Source organism: Cricetulus griseus, chromosome 6 (genome assembly GCF_003668045.3).
Source record: "Cricetulus griseus strain 17A/GY chromosome 6, alternate assembly CriGri-PICRH-1.0, whole genome shotgun sequence".
In the NCBI taxonomy this organism is placed as follows: Eukaryota; Metazoa; Chordata; class Mammalia; order Rodentia; family Cricetidae; genus Cricetulus; species Cricetulus griseus.
The window spans coordinates 24,556,654-24,583,990 of NC_048599.1; the positions used below are offsets into that span (position 1 = coordinate 24,556,654).

The 27,337-nt window shown below is 44.2% G+C and overlaps 1 protein-coding gene across 7 annotated transcripts; it reads right to left on the reverse strand.

The window, feature by feature from the left end:
• Positions 1-549: 549 nt before the first annotated feature.
• On the reverse strand, positions 550-25,032 carry Asip (agouti signaling protein). 7 transcript variants are annotated; one of them, XM_035446578.1, is made up of 6 exons: positions 24,995-25,012; positions 20,440-20,558; positions 19,095-19,180; positions 4,676-4,845; positions 2,932-2,996; positions 550-904 (listed from the first exon to the last, which is right to left on the reverse strand). In XM_035446578.1, the coding sequence occupies exons 4-6, from the start codon at positions 4,833-4,835 to the stop codon at positions 734-736; spliced, it is 396 nt and encodes a 131-aa protein (XP_035302469.1). In that variant the 5' UTR covers positions 4,836-4,845; positions 19,095-19,180; positions 20,440-20,558; positions 24,995-25,012; the 3' UTR covers positions 550-733. The 7 variants fall into 7 exon arrangements, with proteins under 7 accessions (XP_035302469.1, XP_027277213.1, XP_027277209.2 ...); XM_027421412.2 differs by lacking the exon at positions 24,995-25,012 and having other exon boundaries at positions 19,163-19,180; positions 20,440-21,119; XM_027421408.2 differs by lacking the exons at positions 19,095-19,180; positions 20,440-20,558 and having other exon boundaries at positions 24,995-25,032.
• Between the last annotated feature and the right edge of the window lie 2,305 nt (positions 25,033-27,337).

Here is a 27,337-nt window from a genome sequence, read left to right on the forward strand (position 1 = left end):
TACCGGCCAACTAGGTGAAGATCAAGGAAGGCTGTGTACATTTTTGCTTCTTTAGGAGCCCAAACTCTAGGGTATTAGAATAATAATTTTAAATGCATGGGGACTAATGCCCGGAAAATTCTTATGGTCCAAACATCTGTATGCCCTTGGGAGGAAGGGAGGAGTGGGTTTCATTAGTGCCTTTGTTTGGGAGACTCTTAAAAGTTCTAGGATCCTCAACCCAGATCCTTCTGGCTTTAGAAACCCACAACAAATGCACCACCCCGCCCCTACCCGGCTGAGACTGCCTGTGGATTTCTAGCTCGCCTGGGATATTTGTACTCCTCCCCGGGAGGAGAGCGTTGAAAATACTGGAAGGCCGTTCCCTAAAGCTCCCTTTCTCCTAGACTGGAGGCAGCCGGTACTGAAAGTCTGGAAGGAACCGGGCAGCATCGTGCCTACTGCTAGAAGCAAAGGTACCAGCCACGCGCGATCCTCGGGGTCTCCGCAAGGATCAGAGCTCGGTAAAGGGGCCGGAAGCTTTCGGCTCTTTTAAAGAAACAGCCACACTTTCCCAGCAGCCGAAAGATACTGTATTCTGATTTTAGCTTCCATTAGGGTTCCTTGAACACCTGTCATCGGAAAGCACCCACCACCCTAGACCACGCCCACCCACGAAGAGACCCCTCCCTCAGCCTTGAAGCCCCGCCCAATCACCCATCTCGGAGGCTGCGCGCGCAGCGCGGAAGTGCGTTCAGCAGTTGGGGTTGAGCGCGCGGCAGGTGCAGGCGCTGCGGAAGAAGCGACACTGGCAGGAGGCGCACGGGTCGCAGCAGGCGGGTGCAGGCGGCTTGCAGCTGTCTCGGGTGGCCACGCAGGGCGTGGGTGGCGGGGGCCGTGCCACCTTCTTCGTCGAGGCCTTTTTCTGTAGGAAAGACGTCGAGGGCTGCTGAGCGGGCCACGCTGGTCCCGCGCGTCCTCTTCTGCTGTGGAGGTCTGCCACCAGGACCTCTGCCGCGGTGCCCACCTCTACTCATAACGCACAGGCCATCCTAGTGGGTCCCTGGCCGCCACCCCACCCTGCACGCCGCCTTCATCTACAAGCTCACCTAGATCCGACCTGGCCTTTTCTTAAGAGACCCCACTGTAATTTTGCTACTTTTATGAATCATAATGGAAATACCATGTTGAGAACCGCTACTCTAGATTTCTATATTTTTCATTTAAATGCACTTAGGCCTTCACCGTGCTTTAATTTCTTCACAATGTGTGTCATCTAAAAATTTAAACTTGTTTATTAATTTACTTGCGGCCTGGTTTTCCCACACAGGTGTAAGCTCCACACATCAGTAACCTCTTGTTCACTGCTGTGTTCCCAGCACCTAGCACATACATGTATTTTGTTCTGTCCTCCCTGTTCTGGTTACGGTTGATCCATTTAGCTGAGGCACAAAAACAGGAATAGTGTGTGAATTTCAACAATGCTTCAATCTGGTATTTATCAAATTGTGGGAACCTGTATCATGGCAGTATGATCTTAGGTGGGAGGTAAGAAAACGTTAAATGATCCTTAACCACTTAGTGAGAAGGCATTCTTTTTTCTGTTTTAGCTTGTGTTTGGTGATGACATGTCCTTAATTGCTTTCCAACACATTCTTTTTGTGGGGGGGCGGGGAGAGCGGTCACTGCTTTTTTGTCCTTATTTTAAATACTTAGTAAATATATTTAATGAATGCATTTGTTAGTAAACAAGCCCAATGTTTAAGAATATATATATACATATATATATATGTAATACAAGAAAGTAGACCATTTTGGGGTCTGTAGAACAGTGTTCTCCAAATTGCTTGTCTCTTCAAGCATTTTCTGTCTGACTTGCTAGACTTATCTAGACTGCTTGTTGAAAGTAACAATTACCAGTTATAATTCTAACTCTAATTTTGGTCTGGTATGGCACATGTACTTTAGGTCTAACTGCCTTTTAAAAAAGCGAGATTTAGAGCCTTTAGCAGGTAATAACATCCAGCTGATGGGAATTGAACTCAGGGCTTTGTTTGTTACAGGCAAGCTTCACTACTTCACTATATCCCCACCCCTTTGAAATGTTTATTTTTGTGACTGTTTCAGTTTGCCCAGGCAGACCTTGAATTTGCTGCATAGCTCCAGTAGCCCTTGAACTGAGGGTCCTCTCTCAGTCTCCTAAGCAGCTGGGATTAAAAGCCTGTGCTGCTAGGCTCTGCTACCAGTGTTTTATTTTCATTGAGGTTTTTACTCTAGCTACAGTGGTTGTGCAGCCCAGGGTCATTCAGAACTTGGCATGTAGTTTGGGGTGGCTGTGAACTCCTGACCTTACTGCTTCCACCTCCCAAATACTGGGAGTATAGCTGTGTGCCACCACCCCCAACTTCTAATTCCTATTCTTGACGTTTTCTGATTGTCAGACAGGTGAGACAGCTGGGCACGGTAGCCTGGACCTGTAATCTCGGCACTTGAGCTCTGGATAAGGAGGGTTGGTAGTTCACAGGCAGCCTGTACTACATAGCAAAAGCTTGCTGCAAATAATCTTGGGCTGAGAGTATGGCTCAGCGGTGGAACACTTGCCTACCTTGCACAGGCCCTACAAAGGGGGGCAGGGAAGAAACTCAGGTATAGCAAGAGTGGTTCTGCAGCAGTTGGGGTTTAGGTAAATATCCAAAAGATTGAGTGCCAGCTTTCAGGAAGGGGTGGGGATGCTTGCATTGGAAACTTTTTTTTTTTTTTTTTAATCAGGTAGCTGTTTTGTTCAGTGAACTTAGGCTCCCTGGCTTCTATGGAAGTCTGCCTCAAGGCTCTAGGCCAGAAACCTTTAGGTAGTTTTCAGTCATTTCATGTAGGCTTGGAGATATCTTACATTTAGTTCTCAGCCATGGCTTGCAGATCTCCCACCCTCACTGTGAGAACCCCCAGGCCTACCTTGGACGATCTCTTCTGCTTCTCGGCTTCTTTTCTGTTGATCTTCTTGGATTTCTTGTTCAGTGCTTCAAAGAAAGACAGAACGAGCAAAGCCAGATGTTTCTGGGGGCCTGAGTTATGAAGTGGGAGGAGCAGGGGCTATGGGAAGTCTCAGAGTGGAGAGAAAAAGGGACTCCAGGATGGAACACATTATGGAAATCAAGCCAGCAGGTTCTTATTAGCCTGGCATCAGACCTAAGAGCAGGGTGCTCCGAGGGAAGGCAAAGAGGAAATCCAAGAGGGACCGGGGACCTGTCTGTGGCCTCTGTCAGAGACCTTCCTGGTCTTTTGACTGTGTGGCCCTTGATCACCATAGGTGCCCCTGTTTTAGCCTTTAACCGTGCAGGTGCAAGAGCACTATGAGTCTCTGGAAATGAACTTGGCCTTTTGTTACTGGACACATCTGTGTTACTTTTTTTTTTCTTTAATTTTCAGCTCAGGGCCAGCTATGCCTGACTTGAATCCATATAACAGCTGTGTGATCTTCTCCTGGACAATCAGTTCCCTCATTTACAAAAGGTTCTATCATGTAAAGTATATTTATAAAACAAAAAGTCTGACATGGGGCTGGAGAGATGGCTCAGCTGTTGAGAGCACTTGGTGCTCTTGCAGAGGACCCAGGTTTGTGCCCCAGCACCCACATGGTAACTCCAGTTTCAGGGGCTCTGGCATCCTCTTCTGGCCTCTGAGGGTACCAGGACTGCACACAGAGAATAGACATACATGAAGGCAGAACACCCCTTTACATAAAAGTAAAATATTTTAAAAAGTCTGAGATATCAATGGTGATTAAGGAATGTTGGTGTCTCCTCCTTTCCCTCCTTTGACTTCTCTGATATGTATAGACCAATAGTTCTCAACCTCTGGGTTGTAACCATTTTGGCAAACCTCTATCTCAAAAAATATTTTCTTTACAATTCATAACAGTAGCAAAATGACAGTTATGAAGTAGCAACACAGATAATTTTATGGTTGGGGTTACCACAACATGAAGAAGTGTATTAATAAGGGTTGCAACATTAGGAAGTTTGAGAACTGCTGCTCTAGACCATCTTTCTGTGTCCATTGAAATGCCAGTCAACACAGAGTTGTGAGCTTACATGTATAATTGGCTGCTGTTTGAATTCTGGTTCAGCCCATTAGGAACTAATGTCAGTAAGCTCCAGTTTTGTCTGTTGTAAGATAAAAATAAAACTCAAGAGCCACCTCACAGAACAAACCTTTGCGCGTTTATTTTTATTTTGGTTCCAGGAACTGGATCCGGGCATTATGCCTGCTAAGCATCCGCTCTGACTTTGTGCTTCATCCCTGGTCCAAAGTGAGAACAAACCACAAGATCCCCAATGCCAGACTTTGATGCATCCTATGGTGAGACTGGTTTATTGTAGACTTAGTTCTATTCCATGGTTTTCCTAAAGTTTGTTTTGTTGAGTTTTGTGATTCATTAAGTTTATAAATGCTAAGTTAAACTAAGCCCACCAAGCATCTTCTCGACTTGAGGCTTCTTCAGATCTATGACACACCAAAACTTGGTGGCATGCCAAGCTTTCCCAAACCCAATGACTCAAGGACTCTGTATTTCCCTAGGAATGAGCAAGAAAGAGCCATAGCTATGCTGGTGGCAGCCTGGGCAACAGGCTTGACATACTGTACCTGCTCTCATGGGTCACAGCCTAGAGGCTAGGTCCCAGGCCAGGCTACTTACCCACGATAGAAACAGAAGAGAAATCCAATGAGTTCATGGAGGAGTTGCTCCTCAGACTCCTGTCATCTCTGAGTGTCTCCTCAGGTACCATGTGGCTGTAGATGGCAAGGAAGCATAAGAAGCCCACTAGGGTGGCCAGGAGTAGGCGAGTGACATCCATCCTGAGAAGCCTAAATTGGACAGAGAAGGCGGTCCGTGGTGAGTTCAGAGAGAAGATGGTGGTAGGAGGAGGATGTGCCTTTGGGCTGGCTGGCTGACTCGGCCACACAAGTGTCTTAGCAGGGCCGGATGTCTAGAAAAACTGAGGGCAGGGGTGTTGATATAGGGAGATGACAGAAAAGGAGAGATGGGGAGAAGAGAGAAGACGAGAAAGGGAGGGAGGTTGAAGCAAAGAGAGCAAGAATGCATTGTGTTGGTTTGTGCTGTCCAGAGGGCGGAGTACTGACTCTTTCCATTTCTTTTCTTGTTCCTGTATAAGCAGTGGTCCCAGGAGACCTTAGGCCTGGGCAGAGCTGTTGAAAGTGCCCCCCCCCAGGAGTGCCTCACAGTGGCAGAAGTCTTACTAAGGTAAAGAGAGTACATGTTACGGCTCAGTGAGAGGGATAAGGGACAAAGCCTCCTGAGGGCAAGTGGCCATCATCTCATACCAGATTCCCTGCTAATCTAGAGGGAACAAACACAGATCAGACTGTGTCAGGGTATGGCAACATAAGCTAAATGGATTTCTTAATTTGCTAGTTGGAGTTTGAAGGGGCTGATGGATTTTTAGCAAGTTTCTTCCCTTGAATGCCTTCTGTCACTATGGGATCCCCACCCCTCCCTACCCAACTGCCCCGTTTCCCTCTCTTGTTTTGGAAAAGCCTAGGTCTGCATTTCCAAGGTTCCCTCCACCCAATACACAAGTGCTGTGAGAGAGAAGAGAATAACAGTTTGCTCATCCTGATCCTACCCACTGCTGGCTCCCTGTGCAGCTGTCTGGCCAGCTCCAGCCTCCTCCTCTCCACTCTCAATTTAGTTGGTGTGCTGGCTAGTTTTATATCAATGTGACACAAGTCAGAGTCATTTGGGAAGAGGGAACTTCAGTTGAGAAACTGCCCACACCAGACTGGCCTGTGGGCAGCCTGTGGTGCGATTTCTTGATTGATGATTGATGTGGGAGGGCCCAGCTCACGAGGGGGCAGCACCACCCCTGGGTTGATCGTCTTGGGTGCTGTAAGAAAGCACGCTGAGTAAGCCATGAAGAGAAAGACAGTAAGAGATATTCCTCCATGCCATCTGATCGAGTTCCTGCCTCCAGGTGCCTGCCTGACTTCCTCTGGTGATGGACTATGACCTGAAAGTTGTAACCTGGAATAAACCCTTTCCTCGCCAAGTTGCTTTTGGTCATGGTGTTCTAATGCAGCATAGAGACACTAACATGGTTGACACCAGGCTTTCTGCATGTGTGTTACATTGCAGGAGAAGACCCAATCAACTGGCCTCCACCCCTTCCGATCTTCGTGAAGTTGTAGGGGATGGTCCTGACCTTTAGAAATCCACCCACCGGTATGCCAGTTCTGATCACCGCAAGTCTTCCTTTTCATCACCGGGAACTGCCTGTCATAAACTCACCACCAAATTGCTTTCACAAAGCCTAGTTAGTTGAGAGCGGGCACTGGCCCAACCACTGTGTTTTTAGGGTTGGCTCAGCATTAAAGGAGATGTACAACTCTGGGCAAAATTGCTCTTTTTGACAGGCTTCAATTTCTCTTCTGGTAAAGTGACAGGAATGGACTATATCAGTGGTTTGCACCCATATGCAGGCTAACTCTTCAAAACAAGTGACAGAATATGTAAAACGGGGCTATGTAGCTCTGTTGGCAGAGCGCTTGCCTAGCACACACAAAGCCCTGGGTTCAATTCCTAGCCACTACATAAACCGGGGGTAGTAGTATGCAACTACATAATCTTAGCAATCAGGAGAATGAGAAATCCAGGGTCATCCTTGGCTACATAGTATGTTCAGGCTCAGTCTGGGTTGTTACTAAAACCACATCCCCTGGCTAAAAAATAAACAAGCAAACAAACAAATTGGTAACACAGAAGCCACTAGATTATGTCTCATCTGAGGACCATTTTATACCTGGACTTCCATATAAACTAATGTTTCCCTTGTTTTAAGCTAGTAGGAGTTGAGTTTTCTTCTCAACCCAAGTCTTGTGTGTGTGTGTAGGGTTGTTATTTGTTTTGGTTTTGGATTTTCTTTTTCTCAAACAAGCTTTCACTGTGTAGTCCCTGCTGACCTGGAACTCACAATGTTGTCCAGGCTGACCTTGAGCTTGTAGTAAGCATACGAACACCCAAGTGCTGGGATTACAGATATGAGCCACCATACCCAGCTTTTACCCCAAGGCACCCTCAAAAGTGCTTCCCTGTCCTCTGCAATAGGGCTTTCTCTTACAAGTGGTTTAGACCTAAAGCCAGACTTCAAGTAAAAACAAAAGTCAGAGTTCAAATTTTCTCCAACATGGCAAATAATGGCTGATATTTTCTTCTCCCTTCCCCATCTCTTCCTGTCTTTCCTCTGATACCCCCCTCAATCTTCAGCAGAATAAGATAGTCTATATTAGGCAGCCTCCAGGGCCCATACTTGAAAAAACATTCCTTTTCTTTGAATGCCATGACCACAGCTTACATAGCAGAAGACTGACAGAAAGAGATAGCATGGGAGACTGGCTGAGCAGACATGTGGCTCTTTCTTTCCCTCCCTGAATACCCTCTCCAGGTAGGACATTGAGCAGAATCATCTACACTAGCAGAAAACCTCTCTCCTGGCTTCAGCTTCCCTCACTCACAGTGCAGAGGTGGCTTTCAATATGGCAAGTGTGTGCAGAACTTGACTCTCTTGTAGGCCTTCCTCCAGGGACCACCTTCCCTAGGAAAGAATCTTGGTATCCCTCTCTCTCTCTTTCTCTCTCTCTCTCTCCCTGATCTTTCTATTTTTCTCACCAAGTTTTACTTTCTGCGCCCTTCAAGCATCCCCCCTTGTCTTTTACCCCAGCCTCACTTTCTTCCCCCCGCCCTCCACCTTCTTTCTTCCTTGAGTCGGGGCTTCTCTGTGCATCCCTGGCTGTCCTCGAACTCAGAGATGCACCTGCCCTTGCCCCTGAGTGCTGGGATTAAAGGCTCCAAAGACTCACCACCAACGGAACAAGCTTCATACTGACTCCATCCACACACACCCCCACCCCCTGCCATGTTTCTCTTGCTTATGTAGCATCTTGCTTATCTCTCATATCATCCTCTCCACTACTCCTGGTTCTGTCTCACCCTTCCTCCAGGGCCTGTTCAAAGGCTGGTTCTAAGCACGTTTTTCTTCCAGCCAGGCAGCCCAAATAATATGCTCTCCCTTTTTGAACCCCCCTTTGCTCTTCAATACCACGGACATTGTTCAGTACTTCATTGTTCTTTAATTGTTCACAGGGGCTATTCTCATCAGTTAGACACAGTTCTTTGTATAAAGTAGGTAGGACAGTGAAGCTGAAAGGATGTTGGATCTGTGGTCAGACATACGTGACTCCATCACTTACCAATTATATGAATGTAGAGGGGAAAGAGGTTCTCTCGACCCCCTCTTAGTTCTTATGTGGGCTCTTTGGCTGGATCTAGGAACCCAATTAGTATAAAAACTGATTAATAAGAGCAAAAGCATAAAGTTTTATTAAATTTACATGTATATGGGGATGTTCACAAGAGAATGAAGTCTGAAGAAATGCCCAAAGCATGGTGCTTTTATATTCTTCAGACAAAGAACAATAAATTTGTAAAGTAATGACAAGACAATTGGCTATCTGGATGAGAGAAGTAAATTATGGAACTGTTAAGAGATATATGGGGTGAGGGAAATCTAAGGCAGAGAGGATGCTGCATTTGAGAAGCTACAGGTTTGCTGAGATGGCAGGTAGACACAAGAGGATGAGACTTGCAAATGATGCTAAGCAGTTTGAGCAATATCTTCAACTGAAAATGACTGAAGAGTGTGGATGAGAAAAAGGACTTTAATCAGATCTGCAATGTAGAAAAATCGCTCTGGAGGCTGTGGGAATGGAAGGAAAAGAGAATAAGAGGAAGGAAAACAATTAGGACATTGCTTCAGGACTTGGGGCCATCTTTCTAGCCTTAGCCTTCCTGTGTTCATTTTTTTTTTTTTGACAAGGTTTCTCTGGATTTGGAGGCTGTTCTGGAACTAACTCTTATAGACCAGGTTGGCCTCGAACTCACAAAGATCCGCCTGCCTCTGCCTCCCAAGTGCTGGGACTAAAAGCGTGCACCACCACCACCCGGCCTCTGTTCATTTTTTACGTGCACCCACCCATACATTCACTGAAACTGAGTGAGTATGCAGAAGTATACATTCCAGTCAAGCTTAGCTGCTTCCTGGCCCCTGTATGAAAGCCATTCTTCCCACTTTTTTCTTTTAAACTTGTTTTTTTACTCCCTTTTTTTGAGACAGGGTCTCATACTTAGTTAAGAGCATCATATTCGTTCTATGGGTATGTATTAAATTATGGCATAATTAATTGATGTTTTGGGTAAAGATATTGATGACCCTTACTAATTAAAAAGCAGATGTGATAACCCGGTGGTGGTGAATGCCTCTAATCTCAGCACTTGGGAGGCAGAGGCAGGTGGATCTCTGTGAGTTCAAGGCCAGCCTGAACTACAGATCAAGTTTCAGGATAGCCAGGGCTGTTACACAGAGAAACCCTGTCCCCCCAAAACAAAAAACAAAACAAACAAACAAGCAGATGCAGTGCTGGGGATGTGGGCCAGTGGATAAAAGCACTTGTCATGAAAGCCTGACAAACTGAGTTTGGGTCTCCAGAAATCATGTGAAAGTGAGACACAGAAACATAAGTGTCTGTGATCCTAGCCTACCACTGTGGAGAGATGGGAGGCAGGAGAATCCCCAGACGCTCCCAGGCCAGCTAGCCTAGCATACTCCGTGGTGAGAAGCCCTGTCTTAAACAGGGTCGAAAGGTACATATGTTGTAACTTGTGTCCCTGTACAAGCCACTGCCATGCAAGCATACACATGTGCTCAACCCCTGCCCAACACACACTAAAAGGCAGATGTGTGTGGGGAGGTGTAACTTAGTTAGGAGAGTGCTTGCCTAACAAACAGCTTGGATTTCCCCACCTCCCACTGCACAAATGTGCACACTTATAATATCAGCACTCAGGATGTGGAGGCAGGAGGATTAGAAGGTCTAGATCTTTCTCTGAAACATTTTGAGTTCAAAGCCAGTCTAGGATACATGACACCCTGTCTCAAAAAATAAATAAAGAGGACCTGGATAAAGGAGCTTATTTTGCAAGTCTAGAGGCCAGAACTTGATCCCCAGAGTTTACATAAAAGTGGGAGGAGAGAACTGACACCAAAGAGAAATTGACCTCCATACTTGTGCTGTGGCACAGACAGCTCACCCAGTAATAATAATAAAATGACATCTAAACATAAATAAGCAAGGAGCTGGGGAGTGGGTAAAGTGCTTGCTCTGCAAGCATGAGGACCTGAGGTTCAGTCCTCATCACCCCCTTAAGACCTGGGGGAGCCTGCCTGTAAGCCTGAGGTGAAGCATTGGGGTCCAGACAGATGGCAAGCACCAGGTGAAGTGAGAACCACTAAGGTAGAATCTGCATGTAGTAGGAAACACCTGCAATTTCAGCACTTGGGAGGCAGAAGGAGGTAGATCTGTGAGTCTGAGGTCAGCCTGTCTACTTAGTGAGTCCCAGGCCAGCCAGCGCTACACATGAGACCCTGTCAAACAAAACAAAACAAAACAAAACTATCTTCACCAACAGTAATGATAACACAGACAGCAGTAGAAAAAGACAACTAATACCAACCTCTGGCACCACACACACAAAAATAAACAAAAATAAATAAGGCAGATGTGATCTTAGAAAGGTGACTTGTGCTATTATGCACCAGTAATATTTCTCATTAATGTATCAGACTTCAGATGAGTGCAGGGTTGGGTTCTAATGAGATGCACATCAGGACCGGTGAGTGTGGATTGTTAGGATAAACTAAATCTGCATCATGAATACTTGGCATAATGCTCCGAAGCTTTCAGTTAGCCCATGCTGCATAGAATTATAAAGATTTAGCCTAACAAAGTTTAGACTACATATAAAATCTAACTATCAGAAAATATTTTTAATTAGTTGCATGCGGTTAAATGTGTATTTTAAATTTTATTCTGTAGCTCCAGTCTCTTCCAAAAACTAGTTTATGTTTAACTTGGGCCTCTAAGTGTGCCAATGAGACACCTCCACCCCCATCCATGGTGCAGCCAAAGTGCATGTTTATGACTTACTCTGAACAGCTTGTAATGCAGAAAGATCTTTGTCATCAGAGTGGTCACAGACACTGCACAATGGGCTAACGGTACTTCCGTTTCTCAGAGGATTTCATCATACATGGTGCCTTCCCTTTGAGGACAAGGGTTTGCCCTCTCTGACAATAAACCCGATTTTTGGACCTAGATAATGATTTGCAGACTACTCTGGTAAAAATAGCAGTGCTTTTGCTTAAAAAGAAAAAAAAAAAAAACAAACGAGGTGTGGCCTAAATCATGGGGTTTTTAATTGTAGAAATAACATAATTTGTAGCTGATGAAACCAAAATTGTGACAGTCAAGTTGAGTGCTTTCCCCCTAAGCTATAAAGCTTGAGAGGCCATAAATTTGCTGTAATGTTGCAAGTTGCTTAAAATATCTTTGGATTTCAGACATATCTTCAGAGGCAACTTAATAGTTATACAAGAAAAAGCATCATATAAACCAGGAGTGATGAGTCAAGCCTGTGATCCCAGCAAGGGCTGTGTTGTGTTGGTTAGAGGATTGATTTGACTTTGAGGTCAGCCTAGGCTATACAGCAGTGTCAGAGCTGAATAAGGAGACTCTGTCTTGTGGTCTGGGGAGATGGCTCAGTGGTAAAGTGCCTGATGTGCAAATGTGAGGCCTTGAGTTTGGAGCCCCACACCCAGCCTGTGCCTGTAATCTCAGTGCTGGGGAGATAAAGATAGCTGGATCCCTTGGGCTTGCTAGCCAGTTAGTCTAGTGGAATCAGAGAGCTCTGGATTCAGTGAGAAAGCCTGTCTTAAAGAAAAAAAAATTAAGGTAGACAATGATAGAGGAAGAAACCAGACATTGACTTCTAGCCTCCACATGTACCGGCACACATGTGCACCCACGTGTACACACACACACACACACACACACACACACACACACACACACACACACACACACGAGAGCCTAAATTGAACCATTATGACACTAATAATTTAAAGCTACAGAGATCATACACTCCTGAAGAACTATGCAGTATTATCACAAGGGAAAGACCTGAGATAATCATTGCAAATACAGATGAATAAGCTTGAAAGAATTAGAAACTATCCAGTGTGGAAGACAAAGATGATTCAGTGTGAAGTTAATTAGCATCTGTGGATTGGAGAACACAACAAATGAAAAGATGATGTAACCAAAGCAAAATGAAGCATGCTTACCCTACCTGTAAGGCAAGGGATTGTGATTTCATGTTGCTTACCCTTAAGTGGGCTCCAGCCTGCCCAGGTAGAGAAGAAATTGTGGAGGGGAGAAAAAAAATCGAGATCAGTCAGCATTGGTTAGAATAAGTTGTCAGATGTGAGGTAATGTTTTATTGTAAGGTTACACTCTACAATCATTGCTGGGCAGTAGGGACAAGCTGGGGGCAGAGCTCTGCAATTCTGCTTTAGTAGCTTCCAGTTTACCAATGAGACTCTCTTTAACTTGTCTAGGATGTCATGGCTATTCTGTCTCTATTTCTCAGTTCTACCTTTCCCCTGGGGAGCCTCCTCAAGTCCTCTAGCCCACCTCTGGGCTAGAGCTGACAGGAAAAAATTAAGATCTTCCCTGAGATCCCAGTGGAATACCAGGCCCAAGTATGTGGTTTGAATCCTGCTACTTTGTGAGTCAAGCTACAGTAGTCCAAGTTCATTCTAGATAAAGTCCTCACCAGACAACACCCTCCCACTGAGCTATGTCCCCAGAGTAAAATGGAATTTCAGGCCATCCATCCCACCTCAAAATAGCCACCTTTATTTACGCAGTTACCACATCATGTCTTAGAGGTCACTAAAGTAATAGAACAAATGACCTCAGACACGGTTAAGCTGGTAGCAATTTGTGTCACTTGATTACTTTCCCCTTTTCCCAAGAGCAGCATTCTGAGGAAATGGTGTCAGGAGGACAAATTCTGCAGAGGTTGGGAGAGGAACATTTAAAGGAAGAAAGGACTGACAAAAAGGAGAAGCCCTGGCTGTAAATTTTGCTCACTTTTCAAGACTAACTCCTTTAGAGTGGGTCTGCAGAGAGGCAGCTCAAAGCACTGAGCCCAGTATGCTGAGGGAGTTTTAAAACCAGCCTAAGCCATGACTGATGGGGAACATTAGAAAGTCAAGGCCCACTAAGCATGAAGAATTTGTCAACCTCTGAGCTTGTGGATTTGCTGTCATTGGTTAGCCCAATCCTAGAAGGTGCTGCTGAGCCACTAACCAAAAACTTACAACTACCCTAGGTTGAGCCACCCTTGCTGTTGCTTGGGCAAATGAATGCCACTTCAACCACCCTCCATTCTGTCTTGTCCTGTCCATTCATATAGTGGGTTTTTTTTTTCCTGAAACAGTTCAAATCATATTACTTTCTGCTTACAAACCTTTAGACTTCTCATTGTTTTTGTGGGTTTTGTTTGTTTTTTATTTTTGTTTGTTTCTTCGTTTTTCAAGACAGGGTTTCCCTGTGTAGCTCTGGCTGTCCTGGAACTCACTCTGTAGACCTCCGTAGACCTCAAACTCACAGAGATCTGCCTGCCTCTGCCTCCTGAGTGCTAGAACTAAAGGCCTATGCCCAGGTGTTTTTGATTTTTTGAGTGTCTCATGTATCTCAGGCTGGCCTCAAAATCATTCCTTAGCAACTAGGGTTGAACTCTTGATCTTCTTGTTTCCCTTCCTGAGTGCTGGGGTTGCAAGCACCACACCCAACTAGTTTGCCACTGTTCCTGAAGGAAAATTCACATCACCTATAAGATCTTGTTATTTTCTTTGAGTTCACTTGGTGCTTTCTTTTGGTGGGATATGCCAAACTCCTCAAAGCTATTCCCTTGACTCTTAATGTTGCACACCTGCATGCAATTCCAGCACCTGGGAGGCAAGGCAAGAGGCTCACAAGTTTGAAGCCATTATGAGCTACAGTCTCAAATAAGACATATGAACAAAGAACAGTCTCCCACAACAAAACAAAGCAAGCTGCCAAAGAACCCTCTGTAATCCCAGGATTCAGCATGTGAAGGCTGTATATAGTTCAAAGCCATCCTTGGCTGCATGACACTGTCTCAAAGACAAGAACAAGAACAACCAAAAACCTCCATGGACTGTAGTTTGCTGTCCTGGCCAAGTCTAACTTGTTATGGAAGAAATTAAAACAAAACAAAACCGGAACAGCTGTTCTGGTCCTAAGGCCTGGATTTAGGATTCCTTCAGCTCCATTCACACAGTAGATGACTGAAGAGAAGCCAGCAAATTAACTCTAGTTCCATTTTTGTTGACTAAGGCTGCCAGTGGGGCTGTCAGGGATGGGGCTCTGCTTCTGGGAAGCAAGCTTCCCTGGCTAGACTGAGTCAGAAATAAGTCTGCCTATTGAGAGGCCAAATTTGGAGTCTGCCAATTCTCACTCTTCACAAGGAGAGAGTCTGGGAAAAAGGGAAAAAGGAAGGGGTTGGCTGAAGGAAGCAGAGACCTCTCCCTCTTTTGTAGCTGAGCTGGTACAGTAGAGTGGGAAGGAAAACAAGACTTTCTCCCTGATCAAACTTCAGTTAGGTTCCTCTGAAACCATTCTCAGCTAGGCTTTGATCTTGCCCTCTGGTCCAGTTTTAGCAACAGTCCTGCTAAGTCAATTTAGCAACTTTCACTGTCCAATATCTAAGTTCCTAAGCCCCTTTGACCTGCCTGTAGCAAATACTCCATTATGATCACATGAATCCCCTTATAATTGGTGTTTCCATTAAGGCAGTGGTTCTCAACACTGTGATCCTTTAATACAGTTCTTTATGTTGTGATGGTCCCCCAAACATAAAATTATTTTTGTTGCTACTTCATAACCATAATTTTGCTACTTTTATGAATAGTAATACAAATATCTGTTTTCTGATGGCCTTAGTTGACCCTGGTGAAAGGGTCACTTGACCTCCAAAGGGGCGTGACCCACCGGTTGAGAACCACTGCTCTAAGCCTTTTTTTCCCCTACCCATCTCATCATCATCCTTACTCTGCTCTCTTCAATTGCCTTTGCTGTGTTCAGAGTCTTCTATAGCAGTACTTTTTTTGTTAGTACTGGGGATACACCAGGCAAGCACTCTATTACCACATAACATTCCCCAGATCTCTTTTTTTTTTTTTTTCTTATTTTAGGACAGGGTTTTACTTAGTTGCCTAGGCAGTACTTGAACTCAATCTGTAGCCCAGGCTGACCTTGAACTTGTGAACCTCTTATCTTACCTTCTGGAATATCTAGAATTATAGGCCTTAGTCATCGGGTCCAGACTGAAATACTATTGGATAAACTCTTTCTTACCATTTAAGTAAAAACTTAATTTTTTTCTTTAACAACATTAAAATTATTTGTGGTCTCTTGAGCAGTATCTCTATGTCCAGATTAAATTGTGACTAATCATTGTGCCTAGCAGACGCCAAAAGGAGTGATATGCTGATGGGTGATATGATTATTGGAGAATACAGACTAATAGGCCCTAATCAGAGAGGGCCTCTAGCAGGATGGAAATGCATACAACTCCCTGCTGCCTGGGAGTCAAAGGCAGCTTGACATGGGTCACATGTTAACCAAGCCCCACACTGCTACCCAGAGAAAGAGTGACTCCTGTCATAGCCTAAGTCACATCTGGACCTCGTCCCTATTTCTACCACGTGACATAAGTCACATTAACTCAGCCTGCTTCCCCAAATGCAAGATCTTGATTATCTCAGAAACCTCTAAGAGAAGATGCCTTGTCAAGTGATGAGTGACACCTTTACACCTGGAGGCGGAGGCAGAAGGATCTCTGTGAGTTGAAGGTCCATATAGTGAGTTCCAGGCCAGTCAGGGCTACACAGGGGTCCCTGTCTCAACAAATAAACAAACACCACATATACACACACACAAAGAGTAGACACCTTGCTTTGGCTGGCCTTAGACTCAGAGAGATCCAGCTGCCTCTGCCTCCCAAGTGCTTGGATTAAAGGCGTGCACCACCACTGCCAAGCAACATTGAAGATTCTTATTTCAGACCCTGTTATACTAACAGCTTCAACATTAGTAAGTCTATTGCCTGAAGACAACTCGGCTGAGTACCACTCTTTTTTTTTTTAATTTTTTAAAAAGATTTATTTATTTATTTATTCTGTGTATACAGTGCTCTATCTACATGCATACATTTATACCAGCAGAGGACACCAGATCTCATTACAGATGGTTGTGAGCCACCATGTGGTTGCTGGGAATTGAACTCAAGATCTCTGGAAGAGCAGCCAGTGCTCTTAACCTCTGAGCTATCTGTCCAGCCCCGTACCTCTCTTTTGAATTCTTGCTCCTCTTCCTGCTCAAAACCTGATAGTGAGGTTGTAAAACCTACATTGGATACCTACATAAACCTCTGGTCTCAGTGCTAGCTGGTCAGGGAAGAACCAAGGCAGGAGTCTATTTGTTGAATTCTTTGGCACTATGCCCTCCATCCTCCAGGGAAGGGAGGCTAAAGGAGGAGCTGGCCAATTAGTTAATCACTCATTCTGATGTATTGAAAGCTCCCAAGGCAGGGTGCAGAGAACTGTCCAGCTGATCACATGGAGATTCCCAGACGGTAGCTGTGTCCCCTCTGCCCCTAAGCCTTGCCCCAGGCATCTCTTCATAGTCTGCCCACCAGTATCCTGTATGATAAACTGCAATATACCTTAATAACACCCCTGAGTTCTGAGGAGAGGGTTGTGAAAATCCCAACTCATCAATGGATGGTTAGAAGCCGGGCAAAACACTCTGAGATGTAGGTATGACATCTGGACATGCCCTTAATGTGGAACCTGGCACTGTCTGAGTTAAAGGATACCCAGTTGGCATCTGCTTTCGAATTGTAAGCATGCTTGGTATTTGCAGAGACCAGCACCCACATCTGTCACTCAAGTCTTCTGTTGGTTTTTGAGCATGTGAACAGGAGAAAATGAGTCTGTGGTTATTTTATCCTATGTCCTCAGGTGGTTTGGATTCAGAATTCACCTGAGGCCCAAGTATGGCTTAAAGGCACCTGAGTTCAAAGTGCAAGGAAGGTTTGAAATGATGCCTGTTGCCCAGGCAGCTGCTTGTTAGTGTGGGCTGCCTCCCAGGTCCCAGGCGCTCATTCCTATGGTACAGTGAATATACTACAGGTAGGAGCTGATGGAATGACCACACTCCAACACTCCAGACACTACTCCCTTCCATCTGCTTACCTAACATCTTTTGAAACCAGTTCCCACTTCTGTTTCCCAGGAGACATGCTATCTCCTGATTTTCTGAATTCCATTTATTTGTTTAATTGTTTGAGATCGTCTCAAAGCCAAGGATAACTTTGAACTTCTGATCCTCCTGCCTCTCCCTTCCAAGTGTTGGGGTTATGGGCATGTACCCTATATCCAGTTTTATTTGTTTGTTTGAGACAGGGGCTCACTATGCAGCCTTGGCTGGCCTGGAACTCACTATGTAGACTAGGTCAGCCTTGAACTCACAGAGATCTACCTGACTCCGCCTCCTGAGTGCTGAGATTAAAGACATGTACCACTATGCCCGGCACCATGTCCAGTTTTATGTAGAGCTAGGGACCAAACCCAGGGTTTCATGCATGTTAGCAAAACACTCTATCAACTGAAATACATCACAGCCTCTCTGAATTCCGTGTACTTGGAGTGTTGTTCCTCAGTGTGGCCGAAGGAAGATGAGTCACTCTTCTCAGCTCCCCAGGCTTTACAGCAAAAGGAGGGGAGGACGCTTTCATGTCAGATGCAGCAGCTTCCTGCCAGAAAGAATCAATCAAGTCATAGCCTGGGAAAATCCAGCTGAGCAAGCCTTCAGAATACCCATGAGACAACTGGATGAAGCAGAAGGGTCCCAAAGCACTGTAAAGTGCTTTCGGGAGTGGGCCGAGATTCTCTTGATCCTTTAAGGCCTTCCTCAAACAAAGAAAAAGTGTGCCATCCATTTAGCCTCCTACAGCCTCTCCACAGGAAGCATCAGAACAAATATCCAATGTCAGTGAAACATAGCACTCATCCACAATTGCAGATATCACCCAAGCATCCATCTAGTGGACATTTAGGCTAACTGGGTATCGACTCTAAAACACTCAGCACACATAAAGGAAAAGGAAGGTTGGAATAAACGGCATGTTGGTTCCTGGGTTTGACTCTAGTGAATACAGAGTGAAGTGATTTACACACAGATGGATTCCCAAACTCTCAATTTTGCACTGTATGAGTGGGTTGAACTCAGATCCCACAAGCCATTCTCTGAAGAAAATCTAAAGCATTCACATGTCAAAAGTTGACAAAGGTCAAAGCTGACACTTTGGAGTACTTCTTAGAATAAATTGCTTTTTATGTTTTTACCGGCTAGGGGATGGCAAAAGCAGGGTAAAGAGAACTGGGGACAATACAAGGCTAGTCAACAAAAAGCTGCTTTGCATCTTTTATGTTAATATCTTGACAGCTCTGACCTTCACCTCTGAATCAAATAGATTTGTTTAACTTTCCAAGAAATGGGTGGCCAACTAGGTTTTTCCTTGCCCTGGAAGCAGATAAAGTTGCCAACAGAACTCATCTGCACTCCACCAAAGAGTGGAGGCCACCTAACAGAGGAAGCTTAACACTTGTTTGGTATCTAAAATATAAGAACAAGAAAACAACTGGCCATACTATAAACACGATCTCAAACTTCACTCTGTCTCAAGGGCAAGGTACCGGCTGTCCACACGGAAAGGAGGTGAAGCTTCATCAGCGGAACAGCCGAGAGCAGAAGAGGAGAGCAGAATCTCCAGAAGCAGCCCAAGGAAGGACACTTTTTTTTTTTTTTTAATTTTATAGCCAGGTCTCCAGCAGCCCAGGCTGTCTGAAAGGGAACCCAGAGAAAGAGATAGAGTCCTGGAAGGCAGTAGAATAAAGAAATCAGTTTCCACCTACTTACAGTACAAGTGACTCAGCTCCGAATCAGCCTCCCCGAGGAAGCCTGTCCTTGGGTAGCAGAGGCAAGGAGTTGTTGTGAGACATTTTAAAGCCCCCAAAGCCCCCGGTAGTTAGCTGCCTTCCCCATCTTACCCCTTAGCCCAGTAAACGCCGTGGGTTCAGACTCATCCCAGTGGCTGCAAGTTTTGTGGTCTGCTCACCCTATATTTCTCCAGAGTCTTAGGAATGGAAATTGGTGTTGACACGGAGGGTTAGGAGAGGATGGAAGAGAAGTGGTTCCGATGAGGTTACTCCATAGGCACAGTTAATGAGGATTTAATTCAGAATTAACACCGGGAGACAAAAGAAACCTAGGCCTAATATTTAACCTGGAAAAACAAATCCCACTAAGGCAAGGTTTAATTGAGCTTCTCTGGGAGATTCTGGGTGGGCGAAGCAACAGTTGGTAGAGAAACTAAATCAACTAGATAGGCAGACAGCTGAGGCCTGGCCTGCCCAATTGGTAGCCTCTCTTGGGGGATTGTCAATATTGGTCTCATAATTTTCAAATTTCTACCAATTTTCAGCACCGGAAGGAGCGGTTCCAGAGCCGAGTCCGGAAAGGATTAGGCTGCGGCTCGCCTCTCTTCTCTTGGTTTTTCTTTGAATCAGCTAGAATTTATAAGGTCACAATTTATGCCCCTGGATGACGTGAATCTTTTTTGTTTGTTTGTTTTTTGAGACAGGGTCTCTTGCAGCTCAGGCTGGGTCAACAGTGGCTTTTCACTCCTGATCTTGCTTTTTTACCTCCTACATGCTGGGATTACAGATATCACCAAAGGCCAGATGTGGATTAAAAAAAAAAATTGTTTTGCAAGGTTGAGGTAATTTATCAGGAGCCTAGAACAATAAATTCAAACAAATTTAAAAGTGGAGTTCAAATAAAGGACATGAGGATTCCCCCTACTCTCTCTCTCTCTCTCTCCCCCCCCCCCCCGTGTGTGTGTGTGTGTGTGTGTGTGTGTGTGTGTGTGTGTGTGTGTGTGTGTGTGTGTGCATGTTCTCAAGTGTGCATTCATGGAGGCAAGAGAGTGACGTTATATACTCCTGGCTTTTTACTTTTCACTTGGATAGTCATGTTTGCTCTGACAGTACTTTACTACCAAGATATCTCCCTAGCCCCGTGACCTGAGGATTTTTCTTTCTTTCTTTCTTTCTTTCTTTCTTTCTTTCTTTCTTTCTTTCTTTCTTTCTTTCTCTCTCTCTCTCTCTCTCTCTCTCTCTCTCTCTCTCTCTCTCTCTCTCTCTCTCTCTCTCTCTCTCTCTCTCTCTCCTTCTTTCCTTTCTATTTTTTATTTTATGCATATGAGTGTTTTGTCTGCATATATGTCTGTGTACCATGTTGTGCTTGATGCCTGAGGAGGTCATAAGAGGGAATCAGATCCCCTGAAACTAGTTGTGGATTGCTGTGAGCTGCCTTGTGGGGCTGGGAACTGACCTGGGTCCTTTGCAAGAGTAGCAAGTGCTCTTGACTGGGGAGCCATCTCTCCAGCTCAAAATCCTTACAATTTTATTTCTTGTTACTTTCTTATTGGCATAACTAGGATCTCCAGTATGCTGTTAAAATAAAATGAAGTATGTGTGTTAATTTCAACAAAGAGAATGCTTTCAACATTTTATAATTGTAAGTAGCATGAGGAAAATGTTGTCTCTACAGTATGTTTTTATGTGAACAGCTCTCTTTAACAACTGTGTGTATGTGTGTAGAGTAAGTGCACAGCTATGTGTGCACATGTGTGTGGAGAGCAGATGTCTTTATCTCTCTTCACTCTTTTTTTTTTTTTTTTGAGACACTGAACTAATCTTGCCAGTTCAGCTAGAAGTTACTGGCCAGTAAGCTCCAGGGATCCTCTTGTTTCTGCCTTCCAAAGTATCCACGGTAATAGATGTGCCATGGATCAATACACCCAGCTTTAAATGGGTGCTCCACTTGCACAACTATCTCCTTATCGCCCCACTGTTGTGGAATATTCCCTTACACTGTATAAAGAAGTGCCACTGTGATTGGCTTAATAAAGAGCTAAACGGCCAATACCTACTAGGCAGGAAGTATAGCAGGGACATCTGGACAGAGAGAGCTCTGGAAAGAAAAAAGACAGAGTCGTGAGCCAGAGGCAGAGGAAGCAAGGCATGCAGGAGGAGAGGTAAAAGCCATGAGTCACATGGCAACAGGTAGATGAATAGAAATGGGTTAATTTAAGTTATAAGAGCTAGTGGGACAAGCCTAAGCTATAGGCCAAGCTTTTATAATTAAGACTAAGTCCCCATTTTTTTTTTTCTTTTTGTGAGCTGTCGGCCCAAAGAAAAATCCATCTACATATGGCATCCAATGTAGGGGCTTGAATATCCAAACATAGAGCCTGAGAAAGGTAAGAAAGGTTCTGGACAAGGAGTCGGATGTAGCTTCCTAGTCCTGCAGTCTCCCAGGTGGGCCAGTGCTCCGTGGCATAAAAAGGTGCAGCCACTGGCTGCTGCCTGTGGTCTGGAGCCAGCTGCCAGAGCCATGTGCTAAGTGCCATTCCCTAAGCTGAGCTGGACCAGTGGCTGACATGACAGTTTAAGATTTGTCTTACACAATCCCAGAATCCTGCTGATACTCAGTAAAGCCAAGTCCAGACACAGAAAACCTATAAAGAGGTACAATATGTTAAAAAATGTACATAGACTTAAAAAAGAAAATGGGTATAGACAATCATAGAAAAAATAGTTTATAAGTAATGAAATACAGTCTCTAAAGAGCAAATAAAATAATATAAAAAGGATAAGCCATGTATTATGGAAAATATACAGAGTCTGGATTCTATATGGTGTCTTGTTGACTTTCAATTTTTTTGATTACTGATGGAAAAATGACAGCTGCTGAGACACATGGGATTGTAAGAGAGACTGCTGAATTAAACCAGCCTATTTTAGGAATGCCTTAACTTTAAAATGGAAGTCAGAAAATGTATTGCTTTGGGGAAGAGGTTATACTTTTTATTTCCATAGAAAATGAAAGGCTGAGGATTCCATCAAAGTTGATATAGACCAGGTTTGATCAGGAAGGACCCCCTGAAAATCCTGGCTACAAACATAAAAAAATAAACCTAATAAAACTACAAAACAGGAGATGTACATTTTACCTGCTCAAACATAAAACAAAAAGCTAGGCAGTGGTGGCACATGCCTTTAATCCTAGCACTCAGGAGGCAAAGGCAGGTGGATCTCTGTGAGTTTGAGACCATCCTGGTCTACAGAGTGAGTTCCAGGATATCCAGGGCTACACAGAAAAGCCTTGTCTGGAAAAAAAAAACCGCATAAAACAAAAAATCATCTTTAATTGACTTGTACACATTGCACATTCCATACTTGTGTTAATGCAGATATATATGACCTTTGAAAGTTTATGTGTTTTCAGAACAAGGGGACCAGACACCAATGAAAACAGGTGGCCCAGGTGATCCAGCCTCTCAGAATGCCTCTGTTGCTGTTTCTTCAGAGTTCTGCATCCAGAACAGTTTCAAGGCTGCTGGCTGAGATGTTTCAGCCTCGCAGACTATTCAAGCCATTATCTTGATTTTCTCAGGGTTCCCCAAAGATGCCTCAGACAACAGGAAGCAGTCTAGAGAACATGACACCACATTCCCAAGAGGTGGTGTGGGTGGGTTTTGGTTGTTCAGTGGGTTATGGATGTTTGTCATCATTTGGGAGGTTGGTTACAAATTGTTACTGATCATGGTCAGGGAAAAAGCTAAACAAACAGGATTAGGTTCAGGGATCTGTTTCTGAAGGGAAAAGGGGGATTATAGAATAGAAATAATGGAATAAAAGGGTGGATTGTTGAGTCTACTTTTGAACAACCACAAGTCTCAAATATTTTATATTGGTATGGAATTTTGTACATTAATACAAATTTAAGGTTATTTTTGTTAGAACACACCTCTTTGGTAATCAGTAAGGCAGCATCTCATAAAATTGGGAATTAACCTATCATAAGACCTAGCAATATTACTCTTGGGCATATACCCAAATGATGCACAATCATAACACAAGGGCATTTGCTCAACTAAGTTCATAGCAGCATTATTTGTAATAGTCAGAACCTGGGAACAACCCAGATGCCCTCAACTGAAGAATGGATAAAGAAAATGTGGTACATTTACACAATGGAATATATTACTGAGTGTTAAAAAACAATGACATCTTGAAATTTGCAGGCAAATGGGTAGAACTAGAAAAAAAAAAAAAAAAAACATCCTGAGTGAGGTAGCTCAGACCCAGAAAGACAAACATGGTATGTATTCACTCATAAGTGAATATTAGATGTAAAGCAAAGGCTAACCAGGCTACAATCCACAAGCCCAGAGAAGCCAGGTAAAAAGGAGAACCATAAAAGGGACATACGTGGAGCGCCCCAGGAGGAGAAAATAGTTAAGATCTCCTGGGTAAACTGGGAGGGGGTAGAAGGGAGGGGATGGGGGATGGGAATGTTAGGGATCAAGAAGACCGAGTTGGGGGAGGGAAGAGAGAGAGAACAATGAAAGAGAGATCTTAATAGAGGGAACATTATGGAGTTAGGGACAAAGCTTGAAACCTGGAGCTAGAGAAATTATCAGGAATCCACAAAGATGACCCCTGCTAAGACTCCTAGCAATAATGGAGAGGCTATTGGAACGGTCCTTCCCCTTTAATCGGATTAGTGACTACCCTAATTGTCATCATAGAACCTACATCCAGTAACTGATGGAAGCAGATGCAGTGACCCACAGCCAAGTGCTGGGCTGAGCTCCTGGAGTTCCGATGAAGAGAGGGAGGAGGGATCATATGAACAAGGGGGTCGAGACCACAATGGGGAAAACCACAGAGACAGCTGACCCAAGCTAGAGGACTATGGACTGATAGCTGGGGAACCTGCATGGGACCGAACTAGACCCTCTGAATGTGGGTGACAGTTATGTGATTTGATCTGCTGTGGGGGCCCCTGGCAGTGGCACCAGGATCCATCCCAGGAGTATGAACTGGCTTTTTGGAGCCCATTCCTTATGGTGGAGCCCATTCCTTGCTCAGCCTTGATACAGGAAGGAGGGGCTTGGTCCTGTCTCAACTTGGTATGCTAGACTTTATTGACTCCCCAAGGAAGGCCTTACCTGCTCTGTGGAGTGGATGGGGGTTAGGAAGAGTGAGAGGCAGAGGGCAGGGAGAAGGAGAGGGAGGGGAAACTGGGGTTGGTATGTAAAATGAAAAATATTTTTTAAATAAGAAAAAGAACATAACATAGTATACATATATTTCTACTCTTGTTTAAGGTATTGTACCTATGCAGCTTATTTAACAATGTAATGTAAATTTCTAATCCTTGAAAGTTATTTTTACAAACTTTTTAGGATAATAAAAAATGCAGATTAAGAGTTGTGGAATATTCCTTTACACTGTGTGAAGATGTGTCACTGTGATTGATTTAATAAAAAGCTAACTGGCCAATAGCAAGGCAGGAGGTATAGCAGAGACTTCTGAACAGAGAGAGCTCTGGGAAGAAGAAAGGTGGAGTTGCCAGCTGGATGCAGAGGGAACAAGGCATATAGAAGGAGAGGTAAAAGTCATAAGTCCCGTGGCAATATGTATATGAATAGAAATGGGTTAAGGTATAAGAGTTAGTGGAACAAACCTAAGCTATAAGCTGAGCTTTTATAACTAATAATAAGTTCCCATGTTGTTTTTTGTGAGCTGTCGTTCCAAAGAAAAATCTATCTACAAACTCCATGTGTTACGGTAAATCTTTCTGCCAAAAGCCGCAGAGCCCCACCACCACGTGTGCGCTTTAAGCCAGCCTCCCGCCTGAGTTAAGGCCCAAATTAATGCACAGAGAGACTTGTATTAGGTTCAAAGCTGCTTGGCCAATGACTAGGATTCTCATCTGCTAGCTCAGTCTTAATTATCATAAATCTATATATGTTATAAAACTTATCTTTATAGAGGATGCCTTTCGCTGGCACCCTCTCTTGCCTGTGGCTCACATGGTGCCGCTGGAGGAGGAAGGGGAAAAGGAGGGCATTTCCTGTTTCTCCTCGCTCAAATATGAGTCTCCTTGCTATGTCACTTCCTGCCTGGATCACCACTTCTCTACTACATTTCCCAGAATCCTCTTTGACCCCTAGTCCTGCCTAACTTGTGAAGGGACCAACTCCCCTTTCGGCAGCCATAACAGCCAAACACGTGCTTGCCATAAACTTGCCTTGGTCACTTAGAGGTTAGATGCCTGCCTTGTGACAAGGAACCCATCAGAAGTTAGTTAGTCACTAGAAAGTCAGATGCCTGCCTTGTGACAAGGAACCAATCAGAAGTTAGAAGAAATTTTTCTATTGCCTTTTTCAAAAAAAAAAAAAAAAAAAAATCTCGAATGGGGGCCAGAGAGATTGACTCAGTGGGAAAAGGCACTTGTTACCGAGCCTGACATCTTGAGTTTGATTCCTCAACCCACATGGTAGGAGGAGAAAACTGACTCCTACTAGTTGTCCTCTGACATCCCCATCCATGTCATGACACACTCCTTCGAGTGTACATACACACACACACACACACACACACACACACACACACACACACGAACACACAAATAAATGTAAAAAAATGGCTGAGTTGTGGTGGCCAGTGCCTTTAATCACAGCACTTGGGAGGCAGAGGCAGGCAAATCTCTGAGTTTGAGGCCAGCCTGGTCTACAGAGTGAGTTCCAGGATAGCCAGGGCTACACAGAGAAGCCCTGTCTAAAAAAACAAAAACAAAAACAAAATGAATCACAAATGGATGTTATATTTTTCTTTTTCAGTTGGTACAGTCATGTGATTGTTTTCCTTTAATCTGTTAATGTGAATTAGAGTAATTTGATTTCCTTTACTAAACATATGTTGCATTCCTAATACAAACTCAAGAGTGTAATGTTGTCTTATAGATTGATAGATCTCATTGTCTAATATTCAAAATAATTTCATCTACTCATGAGTGGAAACAACACATGGTTTCCTTTATTTTACTATTTTTGTTATTATGGTCTCAAAGTTATGTGACCTTCATAAAATGAGCTAAATGTCCCTCACTTCATGATTGGGATGGAACTCAGGGCTTTGTTGGAGGCAAGGTAAGCCCTTCACCACCAAGCTGATTTCCTAGGCTTGTCCCTCCTTAAAGAGATTTTTTAAATCCAATTATGTGTCTGTGTGTGGGCATGTGTACATGAGTGCAGGTTCCCTCTGAGTGTCTGCTACCTCTGGGGCTGAAGTAATAGGAGGCTGTGAGCTGCCCTGTGTGGGTGCTCTGCAAGAGCAGCACTCTTTCCTATAGGCTGAGCCACCTCAGCAGTCCCTGTCTTTTCTTTACATTCTCCCCCCAGGCCCCGGAAACAGTGTTTATGAATATATTGTATATTATATGTTGTATATGTAAAGATTGTATATGTATGTAAGATTTTTTCTTTCCTGAAATTTTAGTAGGACTATCAATCTAGGCTGATCAGAGTGCATTGTTTAGAATATAGTAAGATATTTTATCCTCTTACTCTATTTTATTGTCATAAAACAATTTAAGGTTCTTCATTCTTCTTTCTATTTGGACTCCTTCCAAATGTGTTGGCCTGAGATTGTTTGCACTGGTCTTACTTAACCTCCTTATTACCTGCCATAGGATTTCTGGCAGCAAAAGGTAACACGCATCGGGCAAGAGGTTTTTGTTTGTTTGATTTTTGGTTTTGTGAAACAGGGTCTCATTCTGTGACCCAAGCCATTCTAGAACCCACTGGCTGGCCTGTGCTTGGATTACAGATGTGATGGTTATATTTATTTTTTGTTCCCCTCCCCCGCAGAATCTCATGTATCCCAGACTGGCCTCAGATTCTCTTCAACTTCTGGCCCTCTTACCTTCATCTCTAGTGCTAGAATTACAGGCCTGCGCCAATCTTCTGGTTAGTTTTTTGTCTCTGGGAAGAGAGAATCCCAATGGAAACTTTTCTTTCTTTCTTTTTTTTTTTTTTTTTTTTTTTTTTTTTTTTTTTTTTGTTTTTCGAGACAGGGTTTCTCTGTGTAGCTTTGGAGCCTGTCCTGGCACTGGCTCTGGAGACCAGGCTGGCCTTGAACTCACAGAATCCGTCTGCCTCTGCCTCCTGAGTGCTGGAATTAAAGGTGTGCATCACCAACGCCCGGCAGAAAGCTTTTCTTTTCTTGACTAGATTGGTGTGCAAGCAGGTCTATGGGGCACCGACCTGGCCGGTGACTGATGTGGGCGAGTCCAGCCCGCCCACTGTGGGTGACACTGTTACCTGAGCATGAAACAGAGGAAGCAATCACCAAGCAGGCATTCCTCTGCAGTT